Source organism: Maniola jurtina, chromosome 11 (assembly GCF_905333055.1).
Source record: "Maniola jurtina chromosome 11, ilManJurt1.1, whole genome shotgun sequence".
Lineage (NCBI taxonomy): Eukaryota > Metazoa > Arthropoda > Insecta > Lepidoptera > Nymphalidae > Maniola > Maniola jurtina.
Window position 1 is genome coordinate 4340590 of NC_060039.1, and position 22382 is coordinate 4362971.

General features: G+C 37.3%; 1 protein-coding gene across 3 annotated transcripts in view; it reads right to left on the reverse strand.

Moving 5' to 3' along the window:
- LOC123869672 (cadherin-23) overlaps positions 1-22382 on the reverse strand; it is a 46292-nt gene that overhangs the window by 14165 nt on the left and 9745 nt on the right. For all 3 annotated transcript variants that reach the window (XM_045912658.1, XM_045912657.1, XM_045912659.1), the window contains exons 2-16: positions 11120-11499; positions 8661-8812; positions 7999-8217; positions 7176-7467; positions 6619-6791; positions 5923-6120; positions 5123-5316; positions 4091-4291; positions 3724-3838; positions 3066-3228; positions 2533-2690; positions 1597-1752; positions 1104-1283; positions 567-701; positions 15-199 (exon numbers count right to left, since the gene is read on the reverse strand). In XM_045912658.1, the coding sequence (XP_045768614.1) occupies positions 15-199; positions 567-701; positions 1104-1283; positions 1597-1752; positions 2533-2690; positions 3066-3228; positions 3724-3838; positions 4091-4291; positions 5123-5316; positions 5923-6120; positions 6619-6791; positions 7176-7467; positions 7999-8217; positions 8661-8812; positions 11120-11324 (2726 nt within the window). In that variant the 5' untranslated portion in view covers positions 11325-11499. The remainder of the gene's footprint in view (positions 1-14; positions 200-566; positions 702-1103; positions 1284-1596; positions 1753-2532; positions 2691-3065; positions 3229-3723; positions 3839-4090; positions 4292-5122; positions 5317-5922; positions 6121-6618; positions 6792-7175; positions 7468-7998; positions 8218-8660; positions 8813-11119; positions 11500-22382) is intronic.

The window sequence follows — 22382 nt, forward strand, 5'->3', positions numbered from 1 at the left end:
TACAAAAACCTTACCGCATAACTCTCAAAGTCCCATCCACAGTATTCAAATCCCACAACGACAGGTAATCGTATTCAGTGATAGGTACAGGTACACCGTCCTCATTCTTAGCGTAGCTTGCCGTCTTGTCCAAAGCGAATCGAAGTACTGGCTGCTCGTCCAAATCATAAGCTTGGGCCCGATATATTATTGTTCCGACCTAAGATCATATAAAACTTATTTACATCGACTATTTTAAGCGGGTCTCCTGCGCGTATTTTTTTTCGAAACACTACACAAAATCATCTACACAAAAGACCATTTCTCTTAACATTTATGACGGCTTAACTTAAACAAATTAATTATTGGCTGTTCATTAAAGAGTCAGGTCAAAGGAAATCTAGCAATAAGATTGGTCCTTTGATCAAGTGCAAACACATTTATGTCTAGCTTGAATATACAGCAGAGTATATTTTTGAAGCACATAATTACAATTTTTTGTATAATCTAAAGATATTGATCATTATCAAGATGGAAGAATTGTTTTTTTTTTTTTTTTGCAAAAATTTCTTCTTCGTTTGACTGACCTGTGTGTTCTCCATAACATGTACTGTCTCAGGTTCTACCAAGATCGGAGGTTTGTTGTTAACATCTACTATGGTAATGTTGACTAGAACTGCTGCGCTCAGTTGCTGATCTCCTATTCCACCGTCTAGGGCCACCTATGAAATATTCCAAACATTAAAAAAGTAATTTTTCTATAATGATTTTTAAGGTAAAGAAAGAATATTTACAAAGATCTTTCACTCGAAGCCTTGGAAATTGCGTTGAAGCACATTTTTGGTAGTTAATGGAGTTAGGAAAATCTAAAAGTTATTAAAACTAATCTACTAAAAAGTTGTCTGCTAACAAATTAAGGAAAATTTAAGGATTTACAGAAGCGATGTAGGTTTTGTAAGCAAAAATTGACCTTGTGTAGTTTTATAACGTGCATACGACATTCCATCTAAGAGTGGTAAAGTAATTTTGTAGTTGATGTTACAAATCTAAGTGATAAGATGAAGTGTTCGCCTGAATAGTCTCATTTGAAGCGCATATCGCATTTTTTTACAGCAAAGACTTACCACAGTAAGAGTGTATTTTGTGCTCTTCGGATCCGTTCTATCGGGATCCAGCGAAGAACCGTTGGCGACAGAAATGAGCCCCGTTCGAGAGTCGATCACGAATTTGTCGCTTGCGCCGCGTTGTATTCGATACACCACGCGGTTGTTGGGCGATGATCCGTCGCCGTCACGCGCTTTCACCTGATGAAAAGTTATACTAATATAAAAATTGTTTCTAGGGTTCCATACTCGAAGAGTGCCAACGGGACCCTATTACTAAACCTACGCTGTCCGTCCGTCCGTCTGACTGTCTGTCAACGGGTTGTATCTCGTGAACCGTAATAGGGAGAAGTGAAATTTTCACAGAGTGTGAAAATTGCCTCTATAACAACAAATAATAAAATTTCGAAATGGCCACTATGAAAAAAAAAATCCGCTGGTACGCGAGTGCTTCCTTCGTGCGCTAGTCCGACTGACACTTAAGCGATTTTTTTTATTTGTCTGTGTTGAGTACCTCAAGCACGCTGGTACCGCCCGGCATGTCCTCGGGAATGGATCGCTTGTAGATCATCTGATTGAACAGCGGCGCATGGTCGTTGACGTCTTGCACGTATATCGTGACAGGCACGGTCGACGAAAGGGGCGGTATGCCAAAATCTCGGGCTTTAACCTACAAAATGCTCAATAATATTATAAATGACAAGCGTTGAGATAGTCTAGTGGTTTAGAAGTCGGCTTCTAGTTGGCGGGGTTCAAGACCGGGCATACATCTCTGACTCTTCGGAGTTACGAGTATGAGCGTTTTAAGCGATTGAATATCACTAGCTAGAATGGTGAAGGAAAACAGCGGATTTGACAAAAAAAACAGAAACAGCTTGCATCCTAGAGACAGACATAGGCTATATTTCATCCCGGGAAATCAAAGAGTGTCCACAGGATGGAATATTATAATATTAATAAATAAAACTAAAATAGAATTTATTTTATTTTATTTTTTATTTATTATTTTACGGTACGCCCACAGCATGTTCACAAAACACTTAAAAATACAATAGTATAGTCTTATTCAGTGTGACACACCACTTACGGGCACACACAACTCATGCAGGTAACACAATGTAATATACATGACCGATCGCATAATATTAGTACATAATAAATTTGGAAAAGTTATATAGCTCCGAAGGATAATAAAACAAAAATAAGATAATATTAACAAATATTACCTAAAAATAATGACTGAATTTACTTATTTCTAAATATTTGTTATAAGTTTTTAATTATTAACTACGCAATTAAGTGTGATTGAATTAATACTAATAAAACCATTGTAATGAAATATTAATCAAATCTTAAAAATTAAATACGAATGTAGGAACACTGTTATAAATAACACTTTTTTTCAATAATTTTTTGCAATAATTACAGTTAAATAAATGTATGTACTTACAGTTAAATGTATGGGTCGAATATTACTGTTATCGCCAGGTATCTGTTCGAAGTCTAGACCGCCGACCGGCGTGATGATGCCTAGGTAACGATCTATTGAGAAGTTGCGTCTGTAATCGCTCTCTACTATTGAATATTCTATGTGACTGTTTTTTGTACCTGAAATATTTTAAACAATTAACATCACTTTATTAGGAGACTAGCTGATGCCCGCGACTTCGTTCGCGTGGATGGAGTTTTTTAAAAATCCCGTGGGAACTCTTTGATTTTCCGGGATAAAAAGTAGCCTATGTATAATCTATCTCCATTCTAAATTTCAGCCCAATCCGTCCAGTAGTTTTAGCGTGAAGGAGTAACAAACATACACACACACACACATACAAACTTTCGCCTTTATAATATTAGTGTGATATACCCTGGAAGGGGTTAGCCTGCTACCCTCTTAGGTTAAAATCTAATATAGACCGCACTTTAACATTTCTTAGACTGCTAACAGTGGGCCACTGATGAACTGTTATTCCTAAAAGATCTTACCATTTAAGTCGATGTCTCTTGCCTCCAAAACGAGTGGGTTTTCAAATTCTTTCTCGTTCTCCAACAGCCTCGCTTCATACTTGTTGGCGAGAAACATCGGCGCGTTGTCGTTCACGTCTTCTATGTTTATTATCAGTTGAACAGTGTTCCGGTTCCCTTTACCCTAGACAATTTAAAATAGCATTAATATTAATTAATGTTTAAAATCTACATTATGAAATCAAGAATCTCTCACATATCTCATTGAATCGCGAAAAGTGGCAATGAGTATCTGAGACATGGTTGTTAACTATAGTCTTGTAAGATAGCTTAGAGTTACGCTTGGTCTTTCTCTACGTGATCCAGAAGAGTGATTAAGAAATGAGGAGACCAAAGTAAACGATATAGCTCAAAGGGTTGCAAAGCTCAAACGTCAATGGGCAAATTCGAAAAACAGATGTTGGGGGTCTCAACTTGTTAGAATGGCCTCGTACCGGAAAGCCCAGTGTTGGTAGACCCCTAGCTAGGTGGACAGAAAACATCAAGCAAGTCGCAGGGAACCGCTGTATTCAGGCAGCGCAAACAGTGGCGTTTCGAAGTCCCTACAAGAGACCTATGCCCAGCAGTGGAGTCTATCGGTTGGTAGTGATGATGATAATGAATAACAGTTTGATTTTACCTGATCATCTCTTGCCTCCACAGTAAGGTAATGCCTGGAGACCAGTTCTCGGTCGAAGCTGTCGTCACCCGCCTCCTTTACTGTTATAACGCCTGATATCGGATTAAGGAACAATCTGAAAGAGTTCCGATTAAATTACAAAATATATAAACACCCAAATTACAGTGTAAAAACATACAGTGACTCAACACCTTTGATATTTGCGGAAAACCCGCGTTAAAATAGCCAACGTTTTTTTTTTCATATAAATAATGTTATCAAGGTTACTTGGGGTACTGATTTCGAAAAAGAAATCTAATTTTAATTCAGAGGGCATATCTACTTGCTCCAGGTCTCCAGTATGGACACAGTGTATAAAAATACTTACAAATGAGCAATGCTGCCTCCTAAACTGGTGTATCGAATGCCCCTAGTGCCATAATTATCAGAATCCTGGTCAAAGGCCTGCACCCATGCAACAGTAGTGCCAACCCCACAGTTCTCCGGTATGGACACAGTGTATAGAGACTCAGTGAATTCAGGGAAGTTGTCATTATCATCCTTTATGTGTACCATCATTGGGACAACACTGAAAAAAAGTTAAAATAGATTTAGATTAGTCAATATCCTAAACATAGTCTTTGGAGTTACGCGACCGCGACGTACGAAACTTGCGCTATCCTTTGTATTGAAATAATATGAAGAGCAATTGAAGTGAGCGACCGCGATGACACTTAGGCCTAGAACACATAACGTAACTTAAAAGCGATTAAACTGCAACTCGAGTTACTTTTCAGTCTCATACCTATACCGTATTATATGAAAACACACAAGTCGCAACCAGTTTGAGACGCATTTGAATTTTGCATCGCAACACTGGTTAGTTTCATTGCAAGCATCCTGCAGTAATTACATGACACTAGTTTCATCAAGGCTATTGATATTTCCGTTAATGTAAAAACGTACTTACAATATAATGGATGAAGATGTGTGAACATTATGGAAAACTCTCAGGCATGCAGGTTTTTTTTAAAAAAAAAAAGAATAGTAACCGTTTTAATCATGACTAACATTCCCCTTTCCCCTCCAACTAAGCGTAAAGCTTGTGCTAGGAGTGGGTACGACAATAGTGCAACGGCTGGAGTTTGAACCGCCGACCTTTCGAAATTCAGTCAACTCCTATAACCGTTGAGCTATTGAGGCTTAAATTATTGTTTACTCACGATGTTTGCCTTCATTGTTAAAGCAAGTGATATTTAATTGCTTAAAATGCACATAACTCTGAAAAGTTAAGAGGTGCATGCTTGAGCCTAAACCCCCAGAACAGGAGGCAGATGTCTTAACCACTGAGCCGCTATTACCGCTTTATCAGGCTAAAATTAGATTTTATACTGCACTTAAAAATGAAATACCTTATTACCTCATTTTGGGATCTTTGGATACAATCTCTTTGGCAACTATACTAAAATTCATCACAGTCACTTTCTCATAATCCAAGTATGATGGATTGTTCACTCTTATTAGAAACGATGCTTCATTGATTCCTTTGAAAGGTGTGACATCAAATACGCCATTGTCACCTACTAAGTAAAGTTCAAATGTTCCATTTTTACCCTGAAACAAAAAAACTTTGATATAAGTAATTATGTTACAACAAGTTTAGTCCAGACTCCAGATTATAGAATAAAGAGATGTCATTTTCATCATCACTCATCAACTCATCACCAGCCAACTACGCATGGGTCTTCTCTCAGAATGAGAAGGATTTATACATAATAAACATATGTAGACTTATTTGAGATACCTAAATAATTTAAACACATATCAAAAATTGCGCTCTGGGTGCAATACCCAGGGAAAACGCAGGTTTGAATCCTGCTTGTTACACAATTTTTGATCTGTGTTTAAAATTACATATTTAGAAATTTCCTTGATGTATAGGTAAAAACACTATCATAAAAGTTATAAATAATTGAGCTGATTAAACAAAATCTTAACTAACTTAACTGGTCTAAAACTAAAAAGCTATCCTTATTTTTTATTTTTATGATAGTTTTCCTATCCTCCTCCTTCTCTTTCCTCCTTGAGCCTGATAGTTTCGCCATTTTTGATATGTTAAAAATTATTTAGTGCTAGCCTTTTCACAATTTTTTCAGAAGAAAAGGATAGCAACTATACTTTCAACTATTTAGTTTAGTTCAAAGGTTTGTGGTGTCTTACTTGGTCATAGTCAAACACCTCTGGGACACCATCTTGTAGGAATGTAATAGGTGTATTTTGCTGAGCGTTCTCTATCACCTCACCAACATATCTCAGGCTCCTGAACCTGGGCTTCTCGTCGTTCACATCTGTGATGATGACTGTCACTTCTGTGGTAGCACTGGGTAATGGGGACACAGTGTGAGACTCCTCAGTAGCCTGTAGACAAAATAAATTAAATTACAGAGCTAAACAGAGTGTTAGATGAGATTGATTGATAACTTGATAGGTAAGCAGAAATTAAAACATTGAAATACAAATCTGTCTTTGATTTTATTTCAAGGCATCAAATCTTAGAATTAAATAATGAATCTTTAACTAATCTTCTAAGTGGATTTCTTTAAATAGCCATATTATGTGAAAAACTTTTCTGTATCAGAATAATTTATAATACAATATTCTTGAAAAAAGAAAACTAGGTACATTGACTAGACTAAAAGCAGTGCTATCTCTGTTAAAAAGAACAGTTATATTTTAGTCCTAGAAAGATCAATTTATAGACTGGACTAAAATAAGTGCTAAGCCCTTTCTTCTTTTATACTGTGTGGACAGGGAAACCTTGCCTTTAAATGTATTCCCTTTTTTTGATAAAGTTTAGTTATAACTTGTTTCTGAGTGCTTTTAGGACATAATTTCAAAGTATTGAGTTTTGCATACCAAAATTTCCAGTATATAAGCTCCATTGCTATTATTAGGGTCTTCTCTGTCCAGGGGGCTGACAGTGTATACTGTGCCTGAACTGCTGTCAATGTCAAAGTGCTCTTCACCACCTGATATGATGCTGTAGGAGATGCGGTTGTTGATGCCCCTGTCACCATCAATGGCTCGCACTGAAACATGAAATCTAAACTAAAGCAAAAGGTGGCTGACTGACTATCAAGGCACAGCTCAAACTACTACTACTAACAGGCTGAAATTTGGCATGCAGATAGCTATGTAGCCATTTGCTAAGAAAGTATTTTTGAAATTTGAGTAGGCCATGCAAACGAAGTCACAGGCAGAAGCTAGTTTTCAATAAGTTCTAAAAAGGTAACTCATAATGATGAGTAGGTCATCATCATCATTTCAACCCATTGCTGGCTCATTAGTGCACTTCTGAACACAGATCTTTCAAAATTAAAAGATGTATGGGTATAGCTTGACTAGGTACTGGTAGGATTTTTCTTAAATGAATCTATAAGTATAGGTATGGTAAGTATAGTAGGCATATGTACCTTGCAACACAGAAGTTCCAACAGCTGCATCTTCACTTATCCTCGTAACAGGGCTGGCAACCACAAACTCTGGTGGCTGGTCCTCAACATCCTGGACTTTCACCAGCACAGCCGCAGTGCCCGTGTTCACGCGGCCCTGGTTAGCTCTGTCCACCGCCAGCACCCGCAGTTGGTAAAGCGACTTGCGCTCATAATCCAAACGATTTGTTAGACGTATCACACCTTTGCCGTTCACCGTTTGTATTGCGAAATTGTCTACATCACCGTCGAGTTCTTGCAAATTGTATAGTACCTATAATGTATATATTACTAATGAAATTAATTTTTAAATTGGAATCTTAATCTTAATTTTAATTTAGAATCAAAATAAAATAAATATTTGTATTCACGAACCTATCATTTTCCTATACCATTTGACAATTGACATTGACAATGACAAATGACAAGGACAACCCCAAAAGAGTTTGCTACGTTTCGTTTTATGAAGAAGTATTCTTTTGGATTTATAAAATAAACATAGTTTTGATGATTTTATTTTAACAAGATAATTCATAACATAGCTTTGTACGGATACTAACTATAAATTAATAAAAATTCATCGTTACTTTCCAATAATATTGGGAAAAGCCGATTTTATGATACGTACATTGATATTTTTATCATTAGATTACATACATAGAACGGAACGTAGAAAAGGTATCTCTGCGGCAAGAGTCTAGCTACCCGCGCTTTTTCAGTGCGTTTCAGAACTTTTTGTCCGTTATGTTTGATTTTTAGAGCTTCGTAGTACAATATTTTATTGTAACTAACCTAACTTACTTACTTGTCCATAAGCGCCTTCATCAAGATCAGTCGCTTCGACCGTGAACAACACACCAGGGGGCGCATCTTCCTTGACTGTTATTGCTGAGGGGTAGGGCTTAAACACGGGTTCGTTGTCATTCACATCCTCTACTAATAGCAGAAAGCTTTGCGTAATGAAGTTCCCGTCCCCCAAATGGCCGTCTGTGAGCGTTAGCACAAACGAATATTCATCACGCACCTGAAACATTAAGTAGGTAGGTGTAATTCCGATCATGTAACATGTCTTTGTTAGCCAATTGAGCTGAACTGAAGACGGTCAGTTTAAAGGATTCAAGCAGTACAGTATCAACACACCATGATAGAAGTGACTAAGGAAACCAGGACTATGGGGAGTTTGTTTAGCTATAGGTAGGTACTTATGGAAGACAAGTTTTTGTATTGAAAATCTGCCAAAATGTCTTAATTCGTCGGTTGAAGTTGATTTGAAGTCGAGATGGCAATCGGGATGGGAAGTGGAACAGCCCCACACATCCGCACAGCCCCCGCGCTAATCTGATGCGGGATTGCGCGGGTGACGTGCGGGTCCCCCTCCTCATACCCCGATATCCACCTCGACCTGTCGCGTACTATACGTAGGTATCTTTTCAATAAATTAACTGATATAGCTAAAGTTATTCTCACCTCTCTATCTAATTCCTTAACTAAATAAATATTAGCTTCGTTGGAAGAAATGGCTTCTATTCTTATTATATCACTACCGACTTGCTCCCGTATACCGAAACGTAACGCGTCTCCATCGGGGTCAATACCCCTTAACCTGTATATTAAACTACCTGAAATTAATATTAGTATCATTAGTAAGTACGTGATATAATTAATACGTATTAATGTTTGCGTGACAGTTAACACGCATTACACTGAGAGCATAATTTTTTATGCACCATCTATGATAATTTCCTCACGTTTCTTGTGATTTTCTCCTTCAAAAAGCGTTTCCTTTCAAAAGGGAGAACTTTTCCTTTCGGTAGGATGTTCAGTTTTCCGATTCGTTAAATAGTAATCGTGGATTGATCAGATTTTTTGCATGGATATTAATAATTATGTAGTTATATTATAGACCTGTAGAGTGACATTTAAGTGATTTAGGCTATATTTTATTCCGGAAAATCATAAATTCCCACTGGATTTTTAAACCTACTGCAATCTACGCGTACGAAATCGCGACCATAACTTTGTAAGTAATTAAACAACAAACCGAAACCGGTTTCTCGGACTTTTCCATAAAAGTCATCTTTTCGCTTTTATAATAATTAGGTATTATGTTACGCATTAGCAGGTTATTCAGTTTCCACCGAAGCAGATCGCTAGCGTGGTCTGCGCTGACGGTTGAACTCATGTGGTGCGATATGCATGAGTGATTGCAGTAGGCATTACATACCTATATGGCTACGTCATCCTCGTGTGAATGTCCGCCGCGCATTCAAGAGGCCATGGGATCATTTAAATTGCATATTTCTTTCCAAATTTTGCGCAGAGAATCAACCTGGCTGCGCGCAAATGCAGTCAGCCAGAATCTAGGTATACTTGACAATATTTCACACGGACGAGACTTGCAACTTGGTAACGTTATTAGATTAGGCGTTATAGTTTTATTGTAACATTTTAACAAAAAAAAAAAATAGAATTAGTTTAGAGTACGTATAGGTCTTTCCTAACTCCTACCAATATTCAGTTAAGGATTCACGTTTTGTTACAGTGCCATATCTTTTCATTGCAGTCTGAGGAGGTACCTAGGTCTCAAATCTCAATGTCGTCAAGATTTCCCAACACTTTCTAATATATACTACCTATACATACTGTAGAGGTCTTATCCTCGCTTGTCAGCACTATTCTGAGCATAGGTACCTACCACCGAGATCATGTTATGTATGAAGAGAATAATATAAACCATATTAATAAAATTAGAAATCAAAAAGTAATACCTATTCTGCCTAGGTATACGTATAGGTATAAAAAATAGGTGATTTATTGAATTAGTGCCGTAATAATCCGTATTAGGTATTTATAAATACGACGAGTAATAAAGTTCGGGTTCCAGGTAAGCGGGATATTTGTATGGGTTCCCGTGTTGGCGTGGTGGTTGTCTTGGCAACACCGTTTCCCCCTAAAGCAATTTCCGGGTGTCTATCCTGTCGTGGTTACCACTCAACGAACTGGAAAGTGGAACGATTTTGTGCAAAAGCTTGTTTTTTGGATGCTCTTTGTATGACTAATCGTTTATAGGCACAAAGTAGGTTAAAGCGTTAGATTTATATTTTTTATCGTCTTAAGCAAATCTTTTCTAATTTCTAATTATATCTCTTGGACTGTACTTACTTACCTCGGTTCTAAATAAATTACGTAGCTATTTACTTTCATGGAAAGAGATATTAAAGTAAACTTATTACTATTATTTATACTTAGTAGTTAGTTACTTATAAATAAATAATTAATTAATCTAAATTGGATGACTAGATTTCATAAACTGACCGAAACGAAAATCGAACCTAGAATAGTTTACCTACTTAGCGTAGTAAGTAGCTTATGAAAATAAAATATCGATATGAAGGCCGTTCGTATCCAAGCCATAAACATCGATCCAGATATAATAGCTTCTGAATTATTATAAATTAAGTACCTACTGCAAACGATCAATATCTATTTGAGGTGTTGCACTGCACCTTTTCCCGTTAATATGAATGAATCGGTACTCTAATATAATGTCTATTTAAGATGTAAATCCGTACGTTTACACCAATAATGGCTATAATGTAGTAATATGCACCTACTATGAATGAAAAAGTGTGTCTGTCTGTCTGTTACCTTTTTACCGCTTATTCGCAGAACTGTTATTGACATTTGGCACAGGCTATTGCAGGATAGGACAGGACAGCTTGCATTTTTATTCCGGAAAATCAAAGGGGTTAAAATTTCTAAAAACCTTACTCCGTCCTGACGGAGTTGCGGATGGCTGCGAATTCGTCCGCGTGGATTTAGGTTTTTAAAAACCCCGTGGGAACTGTGTGATTTTCTTGGATAAAAAGCAGCCTGTGTCACTCTCCATGTCTTTAATGTTTTATTTATAAAATCTTAGCACTTACCTACAGGAGTATCAGGTCCTTCTTTTAACCTTATAACAATTTCTGAACGTCCATCAATGAGGAACCGCGGTGGCCTGTTGGCTGCTACGAGTTGGAGACCAAGCAGCAACCAAAGCACACCTTGGATACATCTGTAATGCTCTGATTTTAATCTCACACGTGGTAGCGTCTTCGCATTTTTGCTTGAAATTCGTAACCCTTTCATGGTTCACCTGCCGCATCGGGTTTTGCTTCTTATTGTGGTAAAGAACATTTTCTTAGTATTTTCCTTCGCACGGTTTCTCCGTGAGAAAATTCGGTGCGCGTGCTGTACGGGCGAAAGTGAGACTATTTAATTTCTTCTAGTAAAGTATTATACAGTGCAGTTGACTCGCGGGTACCTGTAATGGATAGGTGTCAAAGTTTTAATTATTTCGCAAACTTAGAAAGGCGAGTGTGAGAAATTTTAGCATACACTGTTTTTTTTTGCGCAGTAAAAGAAACTTGCTTTTTACAGTGCAAAAACTCTTACGATGCTTGCTAATTCAAAAAGATTCTTATTAATCCTAAAGATTCTAAAAAGACGATTCTTTGTTCTTACGAATTCTTACAAATAGTATTCTTACGACATCCTCCCTGGTGTAGTGATAAGCGCTGTGGTCTTATAAGTGGAAGGTCGCGGGCTCGATTCCCGGTAGGGCCAATTTGCAGGCCGTGACTAGTTACCACCCTACAGGCAAAGCCTTGCCGCCAATAGGCGATTTAGCGTTCCGGCACGATACCATAGAAACTGATAAGGAGGTGATCATCGATATGGTATATGCTAAAACTGCCATACCCTAAGTTAACCCGCTTCCGTCTTTGACTGCACCAGGTGAGATCTCAGTAAGGGTTAACTTGTAATGGAATAAAAAGAAGTTTATTAAAAGTTTCTGTAAAGCTCGATCGAGAACATATCCTCTCTGGTTCTAATTTGACTCATTTTTCTTGATTTAAAAAGAGAGTTTCAGCAGTTCAAGGAATAACCTCATATTAGATACCTATAGTAATTCGTAACCCCTGGTTTCTGTAAGTTTTGTCACCTAGGAAAGATGCCTAGGTACTTACTTATTATTGCAAAAAGTTTACGTAAGCAGGTAATGCTTACGTAAACTTTTTGCAATAATAATATCAATTAAATTGTATATTCATACTAATCAGAATAACCGCCCTGGTGCTTCAAAAACAAATCTATTTATTTTCTACAATGAATGAATGAATATACTTTTATTGTACACCACAAAATTAGTACAGAAAAACACATACAAAGCTCAACAAAATATAGGTACAATTTGGCGGCCTTATCGCTACCTAGCGATCTCTTCCAGGCAACCAAAATGGTCCAAAGGATATAGCTATAGATATTAGAGGTAGGTGGTGTAAGTATACATTTACATTTATATATAATATTAGAATAAATAAATATATAAATAAATAAATAAATACATAGAAACACGTTAAAATTTAAATAATGTACTAAATAATAAAATACATAATATAGACTAAAAAAAAAATAAAAAATAAATATGATATATAGATAAATAATAAATCCTCATACTATTATTAAGACTAGTAAAATATGTTCCAATAAATCCGATAATGCTAAAGTGATAGTGACAAATAGTGATCTTTCACCAGCCTCTTAAAGATATTGATGGACTTAGCCTCCCTGATTACGAGAGGCAAGGCATTCCACAATTTAATAGATTGAACTGTGAAGGATTTATTGAAAAAGGAAGAAGAATGTGAAGGCGTCCTTAAAATAAGCTTCCTAGAGGTGCGGAGAACTTGTCCCGGACGCGCTGCAAATTCAAATTTCTCCTTCAAGTAAGGAGGAGAAGAAGGGTGAAACAATACACAGTACAGAATAGAAAGGATATGTAAGTTCCGGCGAAGTCGGATGGGTAACCACTTGAGACGAGACCGAAAATGAGACACATGGTCATATTTGCGCAACCCAAATATGAACCGAATACTAGTGTTTTGAAGTCTCTCAAGCTTGTTTAACTGATCTTCTGTTAAGTTAATATAACTTGCGTCGGCATAATCAAGGATAGGAAGAAGTAAAGTCTGTGCTAACATAATTTTAGTAGGAATTGGAAGAAATGATTGTAGACGACGCAAAGAGCTCAGAGATGCAAAAGTCTTCCTGCTAATCTGTTTTAAGTGATTCGTCCAACCTAAATTGCAATCCATATGTATCCCCAGATTTTTAACAACAACAATGTCTCAATTGCGTACATAACTCAAGATAAGGTAGACTCTAGTAGATAGTTTATTATTGTATACTTGTAAAGTGTATAATGATGTGGGTTATCGCTGCGGATAACCAGTGCGTGTCAAAGGCTGTACTTGCTAACTAGCCGTGTCTGGAGGCATGGCAAAACCAACGACGGCCGCCGCTCTTACGCTGATGTCAATCAAATCGAGCTCTGAGAGTCTAGAGGACAGAGGAGGAGTAATAGAGCACTGTTCGTTGAACAAAGACCTCTCCATTCTAGATATCAATGACAGCCTTCTATGCAGAGAATGTATGGATAATGAAAAGACACCTGAACACGCGGGTGTAACCGGCAAAAGCAATGCCCCACAGTGGCTCCTCAGCAAAATTGCCTGAAGTCTTTGCTTGGCTGGCTGAAGTGATCCCCAGGAGATAGGACAGAAAAATAAGAAAACAGTGGAGGAAGGGATGTATCTGCGAAAAGCTAAGTACTTTCCTACTGCACGGAAAGCAAAAGATTGTCCGATAAAACGATCGTGCAGCATAACAGACGTCCTGCGCCGTCGCGCCTCAATTCGTAGGCGCTGATAAAAGATCGATAAATCACCCACTGTGCAGGTTCAAGATCAGAGTTATTTTTGCCTGAAGCCAACTGCATACCACCATTCACTCTGCGAGCGCAAGGAGTGGACGGCAGCAACGTCATACACAGTGATCGCAAAATAAGTAGTCCAATCTAAAGTTGCAACATGGCCGTCTGAGCAGGTCATAGACTAAGGATTAAATACACAAGCCCGATTGCTTCTGTATAATGCGGAATTATACTCCTCGTGTTACCTGTAAAGGTATGTACCGTCACGCTTTATGTATGTCCAGACCTTTATTATCTTGGTGCATGGTGCAATGTTTGCGCTGGTCTTGCTTCACTCCTGATGGCTGAAGGTGATTTTGAGTTACTTCAAGCTATCAGAAGGACCTTCGTACCATCAGCTGAAGAAACATCTAATATGATAGAACTGATAGGGGTGTGACTCGTGATCATCGCGGTAGGTACCTTACTGACGTAAGATTTTAAGCAGGTATATTGGACCTTACTGACCTAATAGGGTAGATAGACTCGCTCTATCTAATGATTACGGAGGTTAACATAATAATATGTGAAAGAGCAGTTTTGTCCTCCTATAATCCTATATATCCTATATAAGAGTTGCTGCTGTGACTGTGAACGTCCGTCGGTTGAGACAGCCTCTAATTTACATAGACGTACGTCGTACATTAGCAAGATTTAACTGACAAAGGTACAATTAAAAATATTTATTACCTTTTGCTTTATCTAAATGACAAAAATTAATTAAACATTAATTAATTTTAATTATTTAAGTTACGTTTATCCTTTTATATGTACAGACGACTTTTATATGGCCTTAATAAATTATTTAATGTCGTGAAACTAAAAAAAAAAAATTAAACATCGAATATGGAATACCTTCCGTTTACTTTAATAAACATGCCCATAGTTATAAATTAATTAGTATAAAAATACTAAATAGGCACCGAGGATGCGGTTGAGAAATATCTCTGCAATGCCAACAGATTTGTGAAATATCTATCTCCAAACTTGATATTACCGTTTGAAATTTATTTGGAACTAATGGAACGTAAAAGAACAACTTCTGTACTTGATCTTGATTGCACAAAACGGTTTCTTTTACTGGCTATTTACGAATAATACCTACGAAGTTTAAGATTGAATAAGTAACTATTTCATAATACCTAGCGTTTTTGAAATATAAATGTGGATCCACACCTGCGCACGCGCACGAACGGTGCACATAACGCGTGTCGAACGCCTATGGACGCGTCCCTATCGCTATGCGCAAGAGCATATCACGAACGCGTATATCATAATATTTTTTTGTACGTTCTCCCAAGAACTACGAACATAATATGCACGCCGTGGTGTAACTAACACAACAAGCACTCTAACTGATCGCAAACCACGAGTGAACACGTTCAGATTATATTTTTGATACCCGCGACTTCGTTCGCGTGTATATAGGTCTTTTGAAAATTCCGTGGGAACTCATTGAATTTCCGGGCTAAAAAGTAGCCTATGTATTAATCTAGGGTATAATCTATCTCAATTCCTTCGCCTTTATTATATTAGTGTGAAGTGTCATAATTGGCGTTGTTATGGTTCGTGCGCGTGCGCAGGTGTGGATTAGTCTTCAGAGATTGCTTCTATCAACCTGAATTCTGATGAAGGCAATGACATAAACAATTGCCACCAGTGGTACAACTTTCCATACGCTACTCCTTAAGGCTACTCCATTTGAAATGTTTTTTGGTAGAGTTTCTTGACACAAGTGGTAGGTAATAGGACTACAGGTAGGTAATAGTTGCGACAGCGATTTCAGTCGATTGGTAAAAATACGATGACCTCCTAGCCGAAAACTGAATAGGAAACCATAACCATATGACCCGCTTATTATCACTAATATCTATATTGACTAATATCTGCTGAAGAATCCAGGAGTCTATCACATTATTTTCCAAAGGAGACTACCATTAAGTATAATACGACACAAAGTGCAAAACAAGGATACATAGGATAGGAAGGAACCTTGGTACCATTTTCCTTTTCTCAAAGTAGGCAGGTAAATCAGTAAGATAAGAAAAAGCTTATAAGCAAAGAAAGATTTGAGATTTTTGCGTCTAATTTTCAGTCTCTTGCAAAGTTACAATGTTTACAACATAAAAATTTCAAAGATGTCTTCATTATTATAAAAAGAAACCATGTGAAATTAGCCGTAAATCATACTAAGTGAATCTTTCTCATAAAAAATTGTCATTGCATAATTTCTAATTCCCAGATTTGTTAATTAAGCATTTAATAAAGTAACAATTACTCCAGCGTTCACAATGACACGAGCTCTACAATTACGTCAATTTCAACAGGTAAAATTTTGTAAAGTGCAGATCACACGGGTCAGCTTTTGAAACAATGGTTGAAATTACATAAAAAATAATTAAAACGTGACCCCGCTCCACCGGATGTGTGTAACGTATTGAGGAGTCGTTGACAGTCTACGTTCACACGTCAGCCATTTTGTTCAATTTTTCGCATGAACGTATTTCACACGATGAAAATTCGTTTCATAAGTATGAGCAATGCCAAAGCTTTTAGCAAAGCTGGTTGGTAAGGGTTTGTCTGTGTTCCTAAAAATACGTACGTTACGTACATTAATTATGATACAAAGTTTCGTATCCGAGATATCCAAAAAGTGTCAGAAAAACAACATACAAGTACACATCATACACATTTTGGTCTTCATAATACGGTAATAAAGCCTTATTCGCAGAATATGTACTTATTAGTTACGAGCGTTTGATCGGCAATGGGTTGGTGATAATGATTGCCCTAATCATAATCATGAACGCATCGCCGGCTCGCTAATAAGAAGGAGTCCACCACGCTGGCTAGGTGAAACCTTTGAGAACTTTATGGAGAACTTTCAGGCATAAAAATTTCCCCACGATGTTTTCTTTCATCCTTCACCGTTAAAGCAAGTTATATTTAATTACTTAAAATACACATAGATCCGAAATGACAGGTGCGTGCCCGGGATCGAATCGCCGACGCGATCCTCCAAATATAACCCCTGGGCTATTACCGCCTTCAGGGCTGTATAAATTACAAGTGTAAATTAAAAATGTATAACACCCCCGACAAGTGAAGGTTACAGTAACTAGAAAAGAGCTGATAACTTTCAAACGGCTGAACCGATTTTCTTGGATTATAGCTAATAACACTCTAGATCAAGCCACCTTTCAAACAAAAAAAAAAACTAAATTAAAATCGGTTCATTTGCTTAGGAGCTACGATACCACAGACAAATACACAGATACACAGTCAAATTTATAACACCCCTCTTTTTGGGTCGGGGGTTAAAAAGAAAAAGTTATGAAAATAAGAAGTACATGACTTATTTATCTATCGATATTGCATAGTGATGTATTAATTGGATTGAGTCCAAAATGAAGCCTTTAGCTGACAATCCATCGCATCAGGCGTCGAAATACGACCTGTTGGGTCGTTCGTTTGAAACAAAAGGTGCAACGGGTGTGAAGGCCGTTGACTGGCCGGTAACGAATGGGACAATTTCATAGGGGAATGAACTTCGTGGATGTCATTAAATATATCTATAAAAATAAAAAGTCTAGTCGGAAATAGATAAAAAATTACCGTTTTAAAACAATGAGATATTTAACATTGACTTATGCTATTTATTACATACATGCAGCGATATGTGTTCTGTGAATACATGTATGAATACATGTACCTATGTACGCTGTACCTACGATTGCTGACCTGTTTTAAAAGCATCTTGATTTTTTTTATTAATTTCTATCAAAAATTTGGAACATCAGTAAAAAGCAAACGATAACAAGTGACTCTATATAAGACCACTACTTATGGTAGTCAAAATTAGAGGACCTAAGTTACAACTTATACCTGTATACCAATATACGGCTCAAACCGCTGTTTGAGCCGTATATGGATATGTCAGTCAGCTTAGTATAATACCTAATATAAATAGATTTACAGTTTCCCAAAATATCAAGAAAGTGTTATACGTACGAATTAATGCCTCGACACAATGTGTGTTATTTATGCAATGGACGTGACGGATGATAGCAAAGTACGAAAGGAGATCAGCTCGGTTACCGAAACGAGAGAAAGCCTCCCTGCGCTGCCGTTACTTCAATGAGCATCTGAGATCTCTAATATGTTAATTCATTGAGATATTTGCGATGTTATTTAGAGTTTAGTAGTGTCTATCATACTATAAATAAGTCTGTCGATCTTACCTTATAAAATTAGAAAGATTTTTATTGAAATAAAATTTAACAGTGCTTTTTTACCATCAGAAGTGTTTACCACTGGTTCGGAATACCCTTTCTACCGAGAAGAACTAGGAAGAAACTCAGCGGTTGTTCAAAATTGCATGGATGAGGAATGCAGAGAACCACGGTGCTCTCTTGAAAAGATTATATATGTCTATCAGTCCTATAGTTAATAACCTATAGTTAATGCTGAGGCTAGATTGCTCCTTATCAAAAAAATCAGTTTCAAATAAAAAGCATACAGCTACACTGGTTCGTACCTAACCTACTTACGTTCTACGCACAGAACAATTGAAGCTAAGTTGGTGCCTAGGTGGGTTAGACACATAGAAGAAAATTTGGTAGATTAGGTATATAAGTGATTAAATTAAATAGTAATTGGGCTGGAAATATAGAAGCCTTATTAGCGCTAAGCCGTGTGAAGCCAATTTGCTGGCACAATAAAAAGCAACGTGGCTGTTAGAATCTTACTGAAAACTGAACTGACTACTTACTGAAAAGTTCAATGCGACGAATAACTCCTGATTTGACTACAGTTTGAGACTAAAGCTTTTGCCTCTTTCTATCGCGTATTCTTTATAGCTGAAAGGGACAGGAAAGGAGTTGACCATTAATCACACTAATATTATAAAGGAGAAAGTTTGTATGTGTGTGTGTGTGTGTGTGTGTGTGTGTGTGTGTGTGTGTGTGTGTGTGTGTGTGTGTGTGTGTGTATGTGTGTGTGTGTGTGTGTGTGTGTGTGTGTGTGTGTGTGTGTGTGTGTGTGTGTGTGTGTGTGTGTGTGTGTGTGTGTGTGTGTGTGTGTGTGTGTGTGTGTGTGTGTGTGTGTGTGTGTGTGTGTGTGTGTGTGTGTGTGTGTGTGTGTGTGTGTGTGTGTGTGTGTGTGTGTGTGTGTGTGTGTGTGTATGTTTGTTACTCCTTCACGCAAAAACTACTGGACGGATTGGGCTGAAATTTAGAATGGCAATAGATTATACCCTGGATTAGCACATAGGCTACTTTTTATCCCGGAAAATCAAAGAGTTCCCACGGGAATTTTAAAAAACCTACATCCACGCGAACGAAGTCGCGGGTATCAGCTAGTCACAAATAATAATACCTTGTAAGAGGTTTTTGTGGGCCCCATAAGATAACTAGAGTCACTCAGCGGGTGATAGAGGGAGCTATGCTTGGAGTTTCTCTATGTGTTCAAATCAAAAACGAGGAGAATTCGTAGGAGAACCAGAATAACAGACATAGCTCAACGGGTTACAAAACGAAAATGGTAATACATAGTTTGAAAAATTGATAGACATTGTGGTCTCAAGGTGGTAAAATGACGATCTCGCACTGGAAAGTGCAACGTTAAAAACTCTCCCACTAGGTGGACAGACGACATCAAACGAGTCGCAGAGAGCCGCTGGATTCAGGCGGCGCAAGACCGTGTCGTGTGGAAATCCCTACAAAAGACCTACGAATACGCCAGCAATGGATGTCTATCGGTTGATGAGGTAGTTTATTGGGATAATAATGCGTCTGGCTACCAGACATATCCACCTCTTCAATCTACGGAAGAATCAAAGTAATCAAAGATACGAAACAATCAAACTAATCAAAGATCTACGAAGATAAACATCTTCATCGTCATTATCAGGTAGGCATGTGTCGACAAACTTACCTTTGAAATAAAGTTAATAGGTAGATAAAACGGAATTTTGATAGTTTTATTATTTTATCTCAAAAGGCAGGGATATTACTTACTACCATTGGTAATATTCCACCTCGAAGTTTGGTTATGCCAATAACATAAATTTTTATGAGATATGTACGCTTATGGAATTTGTAATTTTTCTGCAATAAAATCTTATGATAGCGGTAGGCATTTTACAAACTTACAAAGCTTTGAATAAGTATTGTAACAGTATAACGTAGTGGTTGTACAATTATCGTAATAACACAATTATGTAAGTAGGTAACTGAAGGAAACCATCGTGAGGAAATCTGCATGCCTGAAAGTTCGGATCTAGATCTAGAAAGGTTTGTGAAGTCTACCAATCCGCACTTGGCCAGCGTGGTAGGCTATGGCCAAACCCTTCTCATTCTAAGGCGACCTGAACTTACGGTAAAAATATAAAACAACAAGTGTAAATTAATTTATGACACCCCCGACAAGTGAAGGTTACAGTAACTAGAAAAGAGCTGATAACTTTCAAATGGCAGAACCGATTTTCTTGGATTATAGCTAAGAACATTCTCGATCAAGCCACCTTTCAAACAAAAAGAACTAAATTGAAATCGATTCATTAGTTTAGGAGCTACGATGCCACAGACAGATACACAGATACATAGATACACAGATACACACGTTAAACTTATAACACCCCTCTTTTTGGGTCGGGGGTTAAAAATTAGATAGGAAACTACACTGTGTTTATTTTCACATTTCATTAAACTAAAGCAGAACGTGTTTTCTTTCTATTTTCTCGTAGCAAATTATTGTGCTAGCTTCGTAAATTATAATATCGTAGACATCCGAGTTCTAACAAATGTGTTTGTAATGAAGGCTTTCATGAATTATAACATTTATTATGCATAATAGGTTTGTGTCTTCATTCTTTGTTTCTTTATTGGATGAAGTGTGGTTCCATTGCTTAACTTTCATCCATCCCGCATCCTATAATAACAATTATTATTATCAATGCGGAAGTGTGTCTGTCTGTTACCTTTTCCTGCTTAACCGTTTAAGCGTTTGGCACAGGGATATCCTAGAGTAAGACAATCAATGTAATCAGTGGTAATCAATGAAAGATATATTATTGAGTCATTTAAAAAAGGTTGTAGTTTTAAATGTATAAGAAGAGTCATTCTCATCGTTTTAGGTGATGGACTTCTAGATATCGATAGATTTTTAGGGTCTCCACGAAAGATACGCGGTCTTAATATGCCGCTTTTCATGGTGGCAAGATATGAGAGAATTAACTCCTACTTTTAAATAACAAGTCTGAAACAAATCCATGTCATCATTTCTCTAATTTAATTTCAAATAGTTATCGCTAACCCCCAACCAATATTTGACTGAGGCTGTAAAAAGTGTCTACAATAAATTTTCTTCGGGTTTAAATTGATAAGAAAACATCAAACATCCTGTAAAAAGGTTTCGTTCTCACGACTCACGTCATTTTTTGTCGTCAGTGCCAGAGTAGCGATAATGGAAACTGCAAACACAAATCCGGTGGAGATGCGTGGCATAGCAGGTGAACCGCTTTTTATACGCGAAAGTATCTCGGGCCCGCAATAGTTGGCGTTAATTATAGGGTCAATACGCACTTCCTTTTTATTCGTGTTGATGTTACTACTATATCTACCTACCTATATAGTTTATGCCATTAACTATTAATGATAAGACTTTGATAAGTGTTCTAATCACAGATTTTACGTATATTCCAACTAGCGTAGGGTATTTATAAAAAGAAAAAAAAATATTCATAAGAAGAAAACCGACTTCAAAAACCACAAAAACTAAAAAGTAAAAGTTGAAGTCGGTTTTATTTTTCTTTAGTTTTTTTTTTATTTCACACTTTTTAGTGGCCCCACTGTACTATAATATGCTATGCCCAGTTACAACCCTACTGTTTACTAAGCTATTACACTGATCGCGAGCAATTTGCTCTTATCCATTGAGGAGTTCTGTTCTCCATCTCCGAAGATATTCATCAGATCTTCACCTTTATATTATGGAACCACCTGCACAGTATACCCTTTCATACAAGAAAAAAATTCCAAATCGGGCCAGGGGTTTTGAGTAATCGGGGAACATACATAAAAAAAAAGATTCCGACAAATTGAGAACCTCCTCCTTTTTTCTAAGTCGGTTAAAAATACTAACTTATGCCCGCGACATCTTCCGCGTGGATTGCACAAATTTCAAACCTCTATTTTACGTCGTCGTCGTTGGAATATGTAAGAGCCAGTTCCCACTTGTCGTCTGTCGGAGCCGGATTTTAATCGGATGTTCCAGTGGCAGAACATTTTATATGAAACTATTCACTTATTTGAAACCGATTTTGTTTCAAAATGTTCTGCTACTGGAACATCCGATTAAAATCCGGTTCCGACAGCCGACCAGTGGGAACGGGC